A 17,855-nucleotide genomic window follows, 5' to 3' on the forward strand; every position below is an offset into this window, starting at 1 on the left:
AGTACAGTAATTGAATCTGTAATGTGCCCTATAAATGCTAGAAATATGGTGTTTAACAAGATACTTACTATGGATGGCATTACATTGTCCTCCAGTAACACTTTGAGGAATCTTGGAATCTTGTTTTTGACCAGGATGCATCTCTCAATTTTTATATTAAAAAAATGTAGGACTTGCATTTGCACAGTATCTCTAAAATCACTAACATCCTGACTCAGAGTGATGCTGAAAAACTAGTTCATGCATTTATTAATTCTAGGGCAGACTGTTGTAGTGCATTATTATTAGGCTCTCCAAAGAACTCTCTGAAAAGTTTATCCAGAATGGTGCAGTGAGATTACTGACAGTCTAGTAAGAGAGATTCTATTTCTCCAACATTGGCCCCCTGTTACATACAGAATCTCATTTAAATTTCTTCTCTACGAATACAGGATCTTAAATAATCAGCGCCCTTCGGATCTTAAAGACCTCATATTACTGTATCAGCCCATTATAGTGTTTAACCCTCCCTCAGAAAGCAGGATTACTTGTTGTTAGAGTATAAAGTAGATTGGGAAGCAGAAGCCCTCTTCTGTGGAACTAGCTCCCAACTTGGATTTGGGAGAAAAACACCCTCTCACCCTTTTAAGATTAGGCTTAAAACTTTCCTTTTTAGCAAAGCTTATAGTGAGGGCTGGATCGGATGACCTTGAATCCTTCTATAATAGGCCTAGGATGCTAGGGGCTTCCCATGATGCACCTTTTTCCACTCATTATCTGTTTATACACATATTTATTTCTGTCTCTCTGTAATTTGGTACTGTATAAATATAATTGAATTGTGTTTAATTTGATTCAGTTTGATTAAATTGTGATCCACCATGCCAAACTTGTCAGAGGATGAAACAAAGGTAGCGTTTCATCTGTGTTCGAATTGTACAATCTCTGTTTGTGCCTTATACAATTCAGACTGTTTGTTCGCCCATGTTTCAATGAATTGCTACATTTAATTCCCATTTTGCTAACAAAATATAAAGACATAACAGATGGCTCAAGGCATCTGCACGAGAGAGAGAGAGAGAGAGAGAGAGAAATATGGGAAATATTTTGTCACGGCGAGTGAGATGAGCAGGCACTTGTAAAGGTGTGATGGTGGTTTATTAAACACAAAATAAAAATGGACAAAAGGTGACCCGAACAAGGACTAAACTAGACTGGGAACAAACTGACTACAGAACCTGAACATGAATGAAAGCGAGCAGAAACACTTGGCGGTTGACAGCAGGGAAACACACAGATGAAGCAGGGTGGAATACACAGACAGACCAGCAACTACAATGACAGAGGACACGACTTAAATACACACAGAGAAACACAGGGGAATTACACACAGGTGGTGGACACAGCTGGGAATAATCAACAAGACGAGACAAAGGTAAAACTGAACACACTCACATGAGACGCAGACCTTCACAATAAAACAGGAAACGAGAACACTACACCAAGACGCAGACCTGACACTGAGACAGACAGACAGAATGACACATGGAACCTGAACTAAACTAAACGTGAGATACAACCGAGAACAAATCCTTAAACATGAATAAACAGAAACATAGAATTCTAATAATAATAATGATACTCATAGCGCCCAAAACCACAATAAACATTCAAAAATAAACTAATCAATCAAAACTCAAAATACTGGGTCGAAACTGACCCAGAACCGTGACATATTTTGAGTTAGTCTGCAGGATGAAACTGGGAAATTGTGAATTGTAATTCCACTAGATTTACAGTAGAGGGAGCTGCCGTACCAAAAGATATAGAATGTGTGACTCATGCTCTTTCCTAGTGTAAGCATTGTTGTTTGGGGTTTTTAGTGTATGAATATGTATAGAAAAGTCTGTTGTCTTTGTTTTATTACACTTTGCCTTTTCAGCAGCACATAGTTAACACTTTAACAAGCAGGAATGTCTGTGTGCTAATCTTATGCTCTGTATAGAACCATTCTAATCTTAAGTATGCTTTGTAATCAGATGTGATGTCTGATTTTGACTTTTGGCAAAACTGCAGGTGAGTCCAGTCAGCATGAAATAATCAAGTTTAGTGTTTGCTGATGCACTCGTGGTATTCTATTAGTTTTTTAAACAATTTTTTTAAACACCTATAATTTGGGTTATTGCTTTAAGTGAAAAATTGGCATCCCTCCCCATGCCTGTAGATGACTATCTGACAACCAGCAGGCTCAGATAGAGCTCTACTAGTCTGAATTTGCCTGCAAAAACAGCACATGAGTTAAGCATCCTTTGCATGCCCCAAAGTAATGTCTGATGACTGATGACTGAGATTAGTTGCTAGGCTTTGTGGTTTGTGTTGCTGGATTGTTACAGGTAGAAGCTCGTTGAAAAAAACTATTTTAACAATTCTGCTGAAAAAGCTCCAATGTTGTTGGTGGAATAATACTGACGTCAGTTAGCAGCCTTTACTTAGTGTTAGACAGACTTTGAGTTTCTGTTACTGTAGCCACAGTGATCTGCTATATGAGTTCACAAGAGTGTGATACAAGAATCAACATGTTTATTCAAATAGTCAAATGCAGCAGAGGTCGATGTGGTTACCATTCAAGCACATAAGCTTAATGTGCTAATGTTAATCATTACGGAGTTATCTGTAGAATCTACTCTCTGTTTGAATCGACAAAAAGTAACCTTTGACCTTCTATGGGCACTATCTATGGGCAAACTGTATTTCCTATTTTTGATCATGAGATGATGGGAGCAGTTAGAATGCTCACAGTGGAAGTCGTGCTTGCATATGCAATTGACACCCCTTTCTCAACGAGAAGTTTGGGCTTGGGTGAGCCTGAGTGCTGAAGATATCTACCTATTCGGAACCATGGTAACAGGGTTCTGGCTGATCGGAGCTGGCTTGGCCCTGACTTATCGAAGAATTAAGAAAGCGGAACCGGCTTATTTTGTCAGTCGTTTTCAAATGTCTTGAACTTTAACATTTAACATGCTAGCTGAGGCCTGCAGAGTCTGAGATCTAGGTTTTGGATTTTTGCAGTTTCTGCAAACATTGCATGGTCTGACCTTGTGGTGAATTTGCTGGAACATTCAGTCCTGGAAAGACTGTGCGATTATGTTAGCATCCAGAATTCTGCTTTTATGGAAGTGCTCACACTTACTGATGATCAGTTAATCAGTTTCATTTGATTACCAGGACCTGGCTGCTGCTTTATCTCTCAGTTCCTGTAAAGGCATATTTAGGTCGATGTAGAACTGCAAAGAGTTCTGTGAAAACCTTTTACATGGCAACCAAAAGCCTGAGCTATTGACTCCACTGTGGTATAGCCCTCAGCTCTCCTTTACACCACACTGATGCGAGGGCTTGTTGGGACACATATGCGTGTTTTGTTGCTCCAAACAATCTTAAAAATATGTGATATGCATTGATGCGACAATCAAGAGCTTCGCATGTCATGCGTCTGTGGTGCTGTAACTATCTGTTTAAAGATCATGCATTATCTTGTAAAAGCAGTGATTAAACTAAAGTCACCGGAAAGATGTCTGGAGGGGTTATGGAATTTCAAAGAGCTAAGTGGTTTCTTCCATAGTGTCATAAAAGAACGATCTGCCATACACGTCTTCTTCCAATGAAGCTATTTGCTTATTAAAATTCAATTCTGTGTCACTGCATAAAAATACCATGCCCTGCTCTTTATTGATGCCCTTTAGTGGTGTCTGCATGTGCTCAGAGCATCACAGTACACTTTCAGATAGGATCATCTTTATTAATTTATTATCATGCTCTCAATGAATGTCAGTTAATTGTTGTGAAATTTAGAGTCATGGTGGGTGTTGCGTTTAGAAAACCGTCAACAAATAAAAGTTCATAGATGGAAAATGCAACCCGTTTTTAATAATACAAAAAAGTGAGAAAACAGAGCTCAAAAAAGTGTCATGAGAGTTTTGTGGATTTGCAGCTGTTTGTTTAGTTTTACAGAAGATTTTCTACATTTTTTGGCCCTTCATTTTTATTAGACGTGTCATATTGAAATTCAGCGCTATGCTGCATCCTAGTTTTACCATATGGTGCGTGTTATGGAACAAAAAAAGAGTCTGTGCAACAGACGTTCCCTTGATTCATGTGAAATATCCAAAGCAGAAGCAGAAACGACAAAAGTAACTTCAAGAGTTTCTTGCTTTGCTTAATCAGCACTTGAAACTTGAAAGAAAGGGATTTAAGCAGCTTTATCTTTGAAAGAGAGCATTTTTTTGTGACCGCTTACCTTTACCTAAATTCAGTAACAAAGGAGGCAATAACAACACCAACTGGTTTTTTTTTCTTTCTTTCTTTTTCTTCTACTCAGGTGGTGCGAAGACCAAACCAGCAAAACTTTCGTGTACAGAAAATTTTTTATGGTTTACAGAAAACATTTTGATGCTGAGTAGAATATAAATCAATCAATTTGATTGATTGATTGATAAACAACACCAGAATGCAATTATTTACTAATTTTTTAACATTTTTAAATAGCAAGATGCACAGTGTGCTTTGAGGTAGGAGCCAAAAAGGGTGTAGTTTGTGTGTGTGAGCACCCATGTGTACACCTGTGAGCATGAGCGCGCTTGTATTTAAAAGGTTCCTTCATGTAATGATCTGCTAGAAGGTGTGGGTGGGGGCATAGCCCCATCCTCCAGGGCATGAAGCAGGTATGGAGGAGATCAAAACTCCAGACATCCAGAGGTCCTCAGAACACAAGAGACCAAGGAAGACTAACAGAGGGGCAGCCGCGCCACTGTCCCAGAAAGAGCTGAGGAGAGTCCCAGATGAGGGCTCACTCAGCAGCCGCGGAGCAGAAGCCAGGGGGGGTTTCAGTGACGTGCACGTGAGCTCCGCCGGCAGCCAGCCGTGCCTGAGTGACCGAGCCCCAGGCCGAGAGGCTGAGGGCACCCCACCCCCGAAGTGGCCCGAGCGAGCCCCAGGCTCCAGGCCCCGACAAGCAGCCACCAAGGAGTGAGTCGGTGTGTACCTGGGCGCCCATCCCCGGACACAAAGACCCACCAACGCACCAATGTCTGAGGGCGTCTGCCACTGGTAGGGGAAGTGGTGGGGGAGATAGGCCTCCATACCTTGGAGGGCCTGAGATGTCCCCAGAGAGGTGGCGTCTGATACCTCGGTGGACACAGACAAACAGGCACACACAGATACAAACATCCATTCCCACCCTCATGCTCTCATATGCAATTACTCAACACTCACCCAAAGTGGACACAGACATAAAGAGACACTATACACACAATCACACTCCCCAAGCGTACTCTAAGCCCCGGGTCTAGGTACCCTTGCCTCTGGAGGGGGAAACTGCACCCAGACCCAGGTAGTGTTACCCTTTTCCCTGGGGTGGGGAGATGCAGACCGCCCCCATACTCTGCAACCCGCCAGCGAAAGGGGGCCCAGGCCCATCTGGACCGGGGCCCAGTTCAGATCTTGCAAAACTTTTGCGAGATCCCAAGTTTTTTTGCGAGATCTCGAAAAGGTCCGTCTTAATTTTTTTTCCTTCCATGTCTCCTGCGGGGGTCCGTAAAAAAGAGCCGCCAGGTGCTAAAAAATAAACCTTAGACTCAAACGTTAGAACAGGCTTTTGCCCGCATAAATAATAAATACTCACAAAGAAAACGGCGGCTGTTACAAAAGCAAGGCTAATCAAATAAGTTTTTAATTGAGATTTAAAAGATTGAATTGAATCAGACGCCCGAATAGCTAGGGGGAGGTTATTCCAGAGGTAGGGTGCGACAGCGGCGAATGCGCGGTCACCTCTGGTCTTGAGCCGAGAACTAGGTCGCACCAGGAGCATTTGGCCTGCTGATCTAAGCGCTCTCCCAGGGATATAAGAGCTGAGGAGACCCGTAAGAATTAAGAGGGGGGTTATTTTCTCTAGTCTATTTGAGAGAGCTTTGCAGATTATTTTAAGGTCTACATTTATAAGGGATATTGGACGATAGCTTGAGGGATATACAGGGTCTTTGCCTGGTTTTAGCAGGAGATTAATGTTTGCAGAATTCATATTTCATGGAAGTCTGCCCTTTTCTTTGATTTCCAACAACGTTCAGTAAAAAACTGGTGCTAGAATCGTCCAGAATTCTTTGTAGAATTCTGCAGGAAAGCCATCTGGACCCGAAGCCTTATTATTGGGCACACTTATCAGGGCTTCCTGGAGTTCACCTGGCGTCAGTGGTGAATCCAGTGCCATTGCTTGAGTGTCTAATAATTTTGGAAGAGTTGTTGTCCAAAAACTGATCAATTTCTTTTTTAGATGGGTTTATTTGTGGTCAATACAACGTTTTATAGAAATCCCTGAAAATGTTGTTTTTTTGTTTTGAACAAGATTCATCTGTGTTCCCAGATGAATCTTGAACAGCAGAATCTTGTTTTTTCTTTCTTTATTTTTAACTGGTTTGCTAGAAATTGACCGGATTTATTACCATGTTCATAATTTAGTAAGCGTAGTCTTTGTACTAAGAATTTATATATATTTTTTTTTTATCAATTATCTCATTTAATTCTAGTTTTGTTTTGCCTATTTTGTTCATTGTTTCTTGATCTTGGTGAGACACGTAGGCTTCTTCTAGGGATTTGATGTTTTTTTCTAATTCCTGAATATTTTTGTTTTCTTCTTTCTTTTTATGTGATGAGAAAGAAATTATTTTACCTCTCATCACAGCTTTCCCTGCTTCCCATCTGCTTCCCATAGAACAGATGCTGAAGTTCCGGGAGTGTCTTTATAGTCTAAATATAGAGTCCATTCTTTTTAAAAATATTTAATAAAGTCTTCATCTTTGATAAACATGTGAGAAAAAAAGTATATTCCTTACTGTTGGGGTGAAGGGAGCGCCATGCATCGCAAAGGCCAAAGTCGCTCATATACTGTTTGATTATATTTGGACTGCCAATTACGCTGAGTTCCTGCTGTATTGAGCCTATCCATTTCTTCATTTAGTCCAAGTGTTATTCCAGTTTCTGAGTTATGGGAGTCTGGTTCAAGTTATATGGTTAAACCCTGGGAATACAAAACTCCTCTGATCCAGTACTGCACAGATATTATAATATATTTCAGGAGCTATGAAACTTTTCTTTGGAACTGAAAAGGATTCATGTGGGTCCAAATTAGACCTACTGGTTCTGAACAATATAAATAAATGAATATTGAAAATTCCATCCAGATGTACTCTCAGAAATATATTACACTAGTATTTACCTGTAGACACTACATTGGTCTGTAAATATTCTTATTAGTTTACTTAGTTCGGAGTATTGTAAATGTCAGGAAATCAAGTCAAAGGAAAAACAGATAAGTGCTCTGGGTGTTTTCATAGGTGGATTCTGGTAACTTCTTTTGCACGGTGTGTTACCTTAAGAGTACGGAGCCCCGCAGGGGACATGGGAGAAAAAAAAAATTAAGACGGACTTTTGCGAGATCTCGCAAAAGTTTTGTGAGATCTCGCAAAACAAACTCGGGATCTCGCAAAACTTTTGCAAGATCTCACAAAACAAACTCGGGATCTCGCAAAACTTTTGCGAGATCTCGCAAAACAAACTCGGGATCTCGCAGGCCACCAGCTCGAAGCCGACTGGGAGGTCGAGGCACGATGTGCCGGGAAGGCGGTGTTCCTCCTGGCTGTAGTAGGTCTCGACTTCCCGTTATCTCCGAAAACGTCGGAGCACTTTTGCAAATATGTGATGTCTTGTAAACCGAACAGGTATCTGACGTTTACACAACTACATTCACGCCTGAAAATATCTTAAAAGTGTATTTTGTGACCCAGAAAGAATAATATTACAACTAAGTAGCTGCCGCCATCGTTGGAATTCAACTTTTCAACTCCCGAGTTTGTTTTGCAAGATCTTGCAAAAGTTTTGCGAGATCCCGAGTTTGTTTTGCGAGATCCCGAGTTTGTTTTGCGAGATCTCGCAACGGGGCTGCTTGCACTGGTTAACCTACAGAAAATGACCATGGAGTGATTGTTCCCTTGGCTTGATGGAGACTTCAAGCTTTATTTTCTTTTACTCTTACTATTCCTTTTAGCCACAAATAGATTCTAAAAATCCAATATACATTAGCGGTATATTCAGACAGAAAAAACAATGAGCTAAATGTTTACCTCTGTTAATGGTGGGGTCCAAAATCTGAGCTAAAAGGCTGGACTTACAATTATCAGGTAAACACAAATATGAATAAATATTAAAATAATATTAAAATAAATACTACTGGCTTAGATGGAAGGCTAATAACATGTACAGCAGGGGGTCAATGGGACATTTTTAGATGAGCTTCTGTCATACATCTATAAACTGCAATGAGTTCACAGTGGCTCCAAGAGGCAAAATAGTTACCTGAAATAGCTAACCTGGACTTCAATGGTCCAGTCATATTGACAGTTAGATAATAGAGTAACACCAGTGGAGAGGCTACAGCTCAGGAGGTAGAGCAGGTCAACTACCAATCAGAAGGGTGGTGGTTTAAGCTCTGGGTACTCGAATCTGGATGACCAAGTATCCTTGGGCAAGGATAACACAAAAAAGCACTTAGGTGTATAAAAAGTGCTTGGATGAGTGAGGCATCTTGTATATTGAAAAACTAGATAGATTGCCCATTTTCTCACCAGACATAGTATAATATCGTTATCTTTATGTCCTAAATTGCCCTACTGCCACAAAACACACTGAAAACACGGATAAATACTCACTTGGAACCCAACCAGCAATTACAAAAAAATGAGCTTAGAGGGAAAGGTTACTGGTTGCTCGATCATGTCTTTCTAGAATGTCTGTAACTGCCTCTCTACCCCACCCACACTCTCACCCAAAGGGAGCGATCATCAGAAAAAGGGCCGGACTTCTCTTCATTTAATGCAAGCTTGGGGATGGCTTGAATTTATGGGAGTCCCATGAGAGCCAGAATAAAGGTTTGGGGTTTTTCACTGCTGCTTCAGCTTCTGGTGTGACTATATGCTGCCTGCTGCATCTGGAGACTCTGCAACAACTTCTGCAACAGGCCAATAAACATGACGCATAGGACATGGAATCAAACTTACTCTGACTGAAGAAATTCTTATTTGTCCTATTTTAAACTTTTTCCTGAATTTCACTGCCAGGAGAGCTACGGAGTACAGGGCACAAGTTCTTAAGGAGTCAGCAACACTGCAAGGTATGCATGCTTGATGGCTGAGTCTTAAACATTTATGCTTGTTAAAGCTTGTTCTGTGAGTGTGTACAGGGTTTTGTGCGCAGTATTCAAATGCATCTCTTTTTTAATCGTTTTTCCTTTACCCCTGTTAGAGAAGTCATGGTCCCCTCCATGCACTGGCTCCTGCTGCTGTGGGGACTTCAGGGTCTGTTGGCACAGGACTATGAAGAAGGCGATGAAGAACCAGCGGTAACCCCTAAGAAGAAGAACAAAGTATATTCTTCAAACTTCATACCTCCAAATGGCAAATGTAAGTTTTTTGTTTCAAGAATTTCTAAGAAAACCAGAGTCTACTTTTTTTCTTTTCCACTAATACTCTAATTTGGAGGAAGTGGTGTGGAATTTGTTCAGGTAAGGAAACAGTACAGCTACAGGTGTAAAAAGTAGAACATGATATTCAACAAGGACATCGCTGCAGGATGCAATCCACCTGGATTGATCGTATCTCTGAGGCTTCTCAGAATCATCCATCTCCCTCGTGACCATTCAGTGCTCTGTTACCCAAACGTTTTATTCGCTCAGAGTCCTGTTTCCCCAGGCACATTCTCTCTGTGACATATTCCCGTGAAGATTAATGTGATTTATCCTCAGCCTGTATTAGATCTGTGACCTCCTTCCACCAAGGTTGGTGCAGCAAGTTGAGTTACTTTTATTTTCTTTTTAAAATGACATGTCACATTCACAAAGTCATCACACTGTTCTGGAAAAGCGATCAGCCTATAACAGTCAATAAACCTAATAAATCACCTTCCCCCCCTCTAGAGGACAGTCTGATAAAAATGTCACCCCTAGTAATGAAATTTGTTTGACTGTGATCAGTGGGGTCTTTGCATTTGGCTGGTATCATTAAAATGAAAATTTCCAGCCAACAAATACAGGAAAATTCATTGTATCCAGAGGTTTGCTGTGAAGCTTAACAGCTGTCCTGTAACAGTGAAATGCAACATGTGCTTTGTTTGCTAAATACTTACTTGGTCCTTTACGCTCTGCATTTTAAATGTTAAACATTAGTTGATATCACTCATTGGTTATATATATATAACATAATGTAATATGTTAAACATAATATAATATAATGCGATTCGATTCTGACCTGAGGCCCTTTGCTACGTGTCGTCTCTGCTCTCTTGTCTTGTTTTCTCCTGCCTCTTCACTAATAGCTTCATTAATATTTAAAAGCTGAGAGATTTCAGTTTAAGGCAGCTGATATTTTTGCTATTGCATGTTTCATAAAGCCTAACTCCTCTCTTTGCAGCGCTTGTTGATGAGGACTGCAGTTTGGAGATAGCTTTTCTTATCGATAGCTCAGAGAGTGCCAAGGACAACCATGCCCAGGAAAAGCGCTTTGCCTTAGACTTGATGGACCGGCTGCAGGGCCTGCGGCTGCAGACTGGACGGGGGTTGAGTTCCCGTGCAGCCCTCCTTCAGTACAGCAGTCACGTCATCATAGAGCAGACTTTCAAACAGTGGCGAGGCACAGAAGACTTTAAGGCCCGAATTTCTCCAATTGTGTATATTGGCCACGGCACCTACACCACCTATGCCATCACTAACTTGACCCGCATCTACTCAGAAGAGTCAGATACCAGCAGCGTAAAGGTGGCCATTCTGCTCTTTGATGGCATCTCTCACCCAAGGAACCCAGACATATTTTCAGCTGTGGCTGATGCCAAGAACCAGGGTGTCCGTTTCTTTGCCATAGGAATCACGCCTGAAGCCAACGAGCTGGCTAATAAAGCACAGCTGCAGCTAATTGCTAACTCTCCAGCTTCCCGCTACCTTCACAACCTGCAGGACAGAAACGTTGCGGAAAAAGTTATTAAAGAAATTGTGAGTAAAAACAACATTTAGTTTTTGCTTGTTTTGGATTGTATGCTACAGACTGGCTTATTAGCTTTTTATGGTACACTGCAATAAAAAAAAATATTTGCCCCCTTTCTTGATTTTTTAGTCTTTGGCATTTGTCACACTTACATGTTTCAGATAATCAAACAAATTTCAATATTAAAAAAGATAACCAGAGTAAACACAAAATGATGATTTAAGTTATTAAGCTGTAATGCTGCCCAAGCCTTCCTATGAGACAAGCCTTTATGTGTTTTTCTGGCTTGGACTTTTCCCACGGATGCCATTTTTGTCCAGGCTTATTCTTCCTGTTGAACCCTGACCTTAACTGAGGAAAGTGAAGATTGCATTTCTTAAGTTTCTTGAAGACGTTTCACCTCTCATCCGAGAAGCTTCTTGAGTTCGTAGAGAGTCCCAGATTTTAAGCCCTATGGGAGTGTCATGCACCCCCTACTGATCGTCTACCTAATCACACGAGCCAAGGTGTCAAAACGGGTGTGGGTCAGTGGGTTCACCTGAAACCTTGGCTTGGATTGTGACCCACACCATTTTCACACCTTGGCTCGTGTGATAAGGTAGAGGATCAATAGGGGGTCCATGACCCTGCTTAGACTTCGATGACCTTGATGACTGAGAACCTTTACAGACATTTAGATGTTGTTCTGGGTTCTTTTGTGACCTGTTGTATTAGTTATTGAGGCACTTTTGGACCACTGTTTCTAGTTTTCTCCATTTGTGAATAATTCTTCATGTGGGTCAGTAGAGTCCAAAGTTTTTCCAGACTCTGTTCTTGACATTGTTTTTCAACAGTTTTTTTTTGTTGTTGTTTTTTTTAAAGAAAGAGTCATGATGTGTTAGTTTCTGAGATCATTTAGCAAACAGGTTTGTCAAACAGGTTCTTTTTAAGTGATTTCAGGATTTATCGAGTATGGCATTAATCAAGCCTGGGCATGCCTAGTGAAAATGAACTAAGCTTTGGATCCCCCCCCCCTCCCCCCTTAAATAATCATTAAAGAACCACATTTTGTATTTATTCATGTTGCTTTTTCTCATGCTAAAATGTGTTTAACCTGATGCAAAATTTCATTTTTTGCTTTTTGGGGGTTTGACAAATACGCACTAACGCTAAGAAATCATGCAGGGTGCAATTAATTTTTCATGGCACAAAAATATAAATTGCCCAATTATAGTTTTCTAAATACATTTTCATTTAAGCACCTTGGAAGAAAAGCCTACGCTCATGCATGTTCAGACTTACAAGTTATCATTCTGAACTGGCTAGAAACCATATACCTACGGCTCTTACACTGCTTGTGAAATTGCATGTATGTTTGATATTTGCCTGTTTCCAGAGGGGAAAAGAATTATGACAGATAAAATCTTCAAAAAGCCATTATGCAGACAGATGCTTTCCAAATCAAAAGTCTTTAGTATCTCAAGGCACTGAATAAGCACTTCCACTGCTGCTGCCATTGTTACCACCCACTGCTTTGATTTCTTGCCTTATTGCATCCCCTATGTACACCTGCTACCGGCTGCCATGGTAATAGATCTGCTGTCATTAGCAATAAAACTCTGTAGAGAAACGTGATGAAACTAAGAAACATTTTATGTTGACTTAAGTTAGGTAAGTTAACTTTTATAAGTATTTCTGCCAAGACAATTGCAGCATGTGTTGCTCTGAAACATTCTCCAGACATGCTTCCAGGCTACTGGCAGCAACATGTGCTTCACATTATAACTCTTTGTGGGAAAATTGGGTGCAGTAAATACAGCAACACAGCAAACCCATGCAAGCATGCTTCATCATTCAACAAGCCCCTCAAATGCCACTCAGGCTTCAAACTTAAGCTTTACTGTTGACACAGGTGGTACACATGACAAAGGAAAATCTTTATGGAAAACCTGCACCGAGGTTCCCAGAACACTGGATCTGACAGACTGAATTCTCATGGCATGCAACAGCCCAGCAGCATCTACACTCACGACTTTCATCTCATTGCCTTGTACAGTCAGCATCTGTATGTCATAATCATGTAGTCCTGTCCCAGCTGAGAACTTGTCTTTTATCTTTAGTTCCCATTGAACAGCAACACTCAGGTCCTCTAATAACAGACGTGTCTTTAGATGTGTGTTTTGAAGCCAGAATACTGAGAATATTGTCTTACCTTCAATTTTGAGCTACTCTGTTGAATTGTATATATGTAAAAAAAAAAGAAGGTTACAACATCTTGATATTGTTCTGCTTCTTCCATCACAGACGGCTGTGGCTGATGAAGGGGTAAGTCTTGAGCCTCATGTTTTTCCAGACATATTTTGTTATATATGCCCCTGTATGGTCCATCTCACTCTTCTTCTCTTGTTTTTTGAAGTGCCCCCTGCAGAGCAAATGTGCATGTGAGAAGGGTGAGAGGGGACCCAGTGGACCTGCTGTGAGTATGCCAACATCTATGGAGCAGAAAAGTGTCCAATAATCAATAATTACTAAATAAAGTATTTAATATGTAACTAGATAAATAAAATTGGGTAACATTGCCTTTTTTCTTATGTAACAACACAAGGAAAATAACTGCATTTTACATATAAATAAAAGATAAATATTTAATTTAATTTTACAGAGTTGCTCAAAACCAGGTGTGAGAGGTGTGACCTCTATAAAAACAAGGATCTTGAATGTTCACTAGTCTGTAGCATTCAGATATTTGTTAACACAAAGCAGGAGACTCATCATCAGTAACCTTAAAAAAATCAATCACTGTTCTGCATCAATCTGGAAAGAGTTATATGGCCATTTTCAAATAACTTGTAGTCCATCATTGTACAGTGAGCAAGATTATTGAGAGCAGAAAATATTCACAAATTCCCAAACTTCACCCAAATGTCAAATATTGCAGTGCTCAAAGAAATTACTAAAAATAAAAGCCCAAGAGCTACTTTTCAGACTTTACAGACTTCAGTTAGCATGTTTAATTTTAAAGTTGTTGCCAGTACAGTTAAAAAATTGACTGAGCTATCAAAATTACATATACTGGCTCATATATATATATACGTATATATTTGGCTGGATGTCCTTTAGTAAGTCAACTCTGCACCAGATGCTTCCTGTATCATTCTGATGGATATTTGACCAAACTTGTTTTCATAGGTCATTTAAATTGGTTGGTTTCCTGATAGAGACCCTGTTTTTAATCATAGTTTCAATATGGCTGAGGTCAGAGCTTTGAGATGCCCACTCCAAAAAGTTAATAGTTTGCTTTATCTTGCTTGTGTTATCTATTCAAAAACCAGTTTTGATGTGGGTTTGGGATCATTATCATGTTGGAACACCCAAATATGTCCACGTTTCAACTGTTTACCTGATGATTTTAGATGACGTTAAAGAATTTGGAGTTGGTCCTCTTCATTATTTACTTTTTGTAATGTACCAGTATCGCTGGCAACAGAAAAGCCCCAGAGGCTAGAGGCTACTAGACAGTTGGTACAGTGTTCTAAGTTTTGAGCCTCACCCACCGAAAGCCTCCAAACATACCAGGGTTGGGGTTGTCACTCACTATAGAGCTCTGTTTAACAGAAGCAAATAACTGCAGCATTTGAATTCTAAATATCTTCTTCAGAGAAATACAATTTAGAAGAAGTTAAACAGTTTGAGTACACTGCTAAACAGCCTTTCTTCAGTTACATTTTTAGCTTTAGTCATTAGAAAATTGTATTTTCTGCTTTTCCAGATCAAAAAATAATAAATTAGAATGACATTTAAAAAACGCCACTATGTAAAAATTTCTGTAGTATAAAGTTATGAAATTATATTTAATAATTCATTTATCAATTTTCAATTGTTATCATTTATTTTACAGTCATAATCCATACTTTTCTACTGTGCTGAAAAGACAGTGACGCCAAAACTGGCTTGCTTGATAACAAGCACAGCACAGATAACAACTCAGTGTCTATGCCAAAAGACTACTTGCACATTTTTGGAGGGAGTTTAGTAAATCTTATGGTTTTAAACAACCCTGAAGCAGTTAGAGTACATTCCTCTAGCGATTTTTTTCAGAAATGATCTAAATGTACATGAGAAATCTGCTGAATCACGTCTGTTAAAGCAACCCGTGAACTTTGGATTGTGTGAGGACACATCTCAGCAGATACAATGTTACAATGAAAGACCTCCTTTGCCTGCCAAAGCCATGTCGTGACAAGAGGATATCTTTTATTGTGGCGAGAAGGTCAGCTTCAATTAGACACTGCAGTTTTTCTTTGATGTATTTTCACAGGATGAGAACAGCGTAATTACCCTCTCAAACCTAATGCTCCAAAACCAAAGCTGTGTCTATCTGCACACACTGACGGAAACACTGTATGAAGACAGACACACACAAGAAGGCGTATACTTACAATGTAAGAGCATGCATAGTTCACAACACAAAAACAGCAAAAACAACCAGACGGTTGTTCGTCTACGGACTTACACTCGCATGCAGACCACATCTCTTTTGTCTCATCTGCTCCCAGACTCAGCGGCTGTGATGAACTGGAAACATGTTTCTGTTAAACAAAAAGAGCTGTTATACTGTGCATTGCAGCACAGCAATAGGAAGAAGGAAGGCTATTTTATTGGCCTTCGCTTCCACTGACAGCTGTTCAACATGCTGAAGGGTCTCCTGCAAGAGATGGCATGGGCCAGACTTAAAGGTGTATTGCTAGGTAGTTACAGTAAAATACAGTTATTCACTATCTGTACTGGGAATAAAGTTAATTAAATAAGATTTAATATATTTATTTTATACAAAGTATTAACAAACAGAAATGTTACTCTGTCGATGATTATGTATCTTTAACCTTGCTACAATGTTTTTCTCTACAGGGCAAGAAGGGTCGTCCTGGAGAGGATGGAAGCCCTGGACCAAAAGGACAAAAGGTGCAGACTTGTATTTATTTCACACAGTTAAAGCACATGCAAACAACGTGGCCTGCCTTTCCTTTTTAAACTAAAATTCCCTTTTTCACAGGGTGAGATTGGGCTCGGTGGACTTCCAGGTCGAATTGGAGCAGAGGTGAGCTTAAATCAAGTTGGTAAGGTCAAGGCTAAGTCAAGACTGACAAATTCAGTGTGAAAGCCTTAACATCGCTCTTCCATAAATCATTATTGTAGAATGAGAAGAATGAAGTATTTTTTTGTTAACTGTATTCCAGCGCTTTTCTCTTTGTCTTTATCCTCCTGACGTGATGTTTTGTACACACAGGGAAAACCAGGATACAAAGGGGAGAAGGTAATGTATAGATTCTAGTCTCTCTTTATGTCTCTCTCTCTGTCTTCATGGTTACGCAAACTTCCCCATGCTTGTGGGAAACTACAGAATTATATCCTCCGTACATGATATAATACAGTAATACTGGAAATGTGATGCAGTTCAGTTTTGTTTCAGTTTTACAACTTTGTTCAACTATCTTTGATGCCAATCTTGTGTTTACATATTTCCCATTGTACAATGATAAAGTTATCCTTGGGCATTACACTCTGTGTCATAAATGTGTCACAGAAAAACCATGGGATACAAGTCCTAAATTATGCATAATGATGCTATACTAAAGAACTCACCTAACACTTTTTATTCTATCACAGGGAGAGAGGGGGGAGTGTGGCACACCTGGAATTAAGGGAGACAGAGTATGTTGCAATTTGAATGCTGTGAAACAAATCTTATATGTGTGTTCAAATATTACAAAGTTGCTAAAGCACTGCTTGTGAATATGAAGCTTGACAAATGTCATTTATTACAGGGTCCTGAAGGACCAGTTGGACCAAGAGGAAATCGTGGACTTCAAGTAAATTTAAATTTTTATATCTCTTGGTATCATATCAACTGTCAAAACATCCCACAATGCACTTAAGAATGATTAAAAAAAGAGGACAAATTTGTGTCATTAAATTGTATGATATTTTTTAAATAGTGACTGTTAGTGGCAGGTACACATCAACAGGTGTAGCCTATCCATACAGCCTTAGCATGTTGTTGTTCAGGTCAGTAGGACATCAGGACAGTATTTTTATTTCAAAGATGTCAGTCTATGTTATCCATAATTAATTTACATTAACTTAATGTACTACTTCTGTCTACTACTTACTTATATATAAGTGTGTCACTCACACACTCATTTAACTTTTAGGGCTTATCCGGCCCACCTGGTGATACTGGACCTGAAGGTGTGATGGGCAAAAAAGTAAGTACTCCTCTGTCTCAATGAAGCCAATTGCAGTGGTTGACATGTTTGAAGCTTCCATCTAAAATACTGATTGTATGTAGTGTAGTGTAGCCTCGGTTCACATAATGGGTAGAGATCACTGCATCAGAGAAAGCCTCCAGCAGTCTAGGACTATTGCACCGTAACTAAAGGAGGATTCAGTGTGATCTGATCCAGCCCTGACTATAAGCTTTATCAAAAGCGTAGATGAGAGTACTTGAATGAAGAAGTTTGAATGGGTGGGTAAGTTGTATAAAATGCTTTGAGTTCTCAGAAAGAGTAGAAAAGCGCTATGTAAGAATCAGTCCATTTACCATTTACCTCACCTTATCCAGCCCTAACTAAGCTTGATTACAAAGGAAAATTTTAAGCCTTATTCTAAAGGTAAACAGGCTGTCTCGTGGGAGTTTGGCCCACAGAAGAGATGCTAGACTTAACGGGGAGCCAATGAAGGGAAACCAATATGGGAGAAATAGGCTCTCGCTTTCTTGTCCCTGTAAGTACTCTTACTGCAGCATTTAGGTTCAACTGAGGG

The 17,855-nt window shown here is 39.9% G+C and overlaps 1 protein-coding gene across 2 annotated transcripts in view; it reads left to right on the plus strand.

Moving 5' to 3' along the window:
• Positions 1-8,938: 8,938 nt before the first annotated feature.
• The window catches only part of LOC146681516 (uncharacterized), a 39,739-nt gene continuing 30,822 nt past the window's right edge, over positions 8,939-17,855 (plus strand). For both annotated transcript variants that reach the window (XM_085448416.1, XM_085448415.1), the window contains exons 1-11: positions 8,939-9,193; positions 9,325-9,482; positions 10,488-11,062; positions 13,338-13,358; positions 13,450-13,509; positions 15,942-15,995; positions 16,087-16,131; positions 16,321-16,347; positions 16,701-16,745; positions 16,859-16,903; positions 17,246-17,299. In XM_085448416.1, the coding sequence (XP_085304542.1) occupies positions 9,332-9,482; positions 10,488-11,062; positions 13,338-13,358; positions 13,450-13,509; positions 15,942-15,995; positions 16,087-16,131; positions 16,321-16,347; positions 16,701-16,745; positions 16,859-16,903; positions 17,246-17,299 (1,077 nt within the window). In that variant the 5' untranslated portion in view covers positions 8,939-9,193; positions 9,325-9,331. The remainder of the gene's footprint in view (positions 9,194-9,324; positions 9,483-10,487; positions 11,063-13,337; positions 13,359-13,449; positions 13,510-15,941; positions 15,996-16,086; positions 16,132-16,320; positions 16,348-16,700; positions 16,746-16,858; positions 16,904-17,245; positions 17,300-17,855) is intronic.

Source organism: Copadichromis virginalis, linkage group LG23 (genome assembly GCF_057382275.1).
Source record: "Copadichromis virginalis isolate Kocher_CV1m ecotype Utaka linkage group LG23, C_Virginalis_male_GT1.1, whole genome shotgun sequence".
Classification (NCBI taxonomy): domain Eukaryota; kingdom Metazoa; phylum Chordata; class Actinopteri; order Cichliformes; family Cichlidae; genus Copadichromis; species Copadichromis virginalis.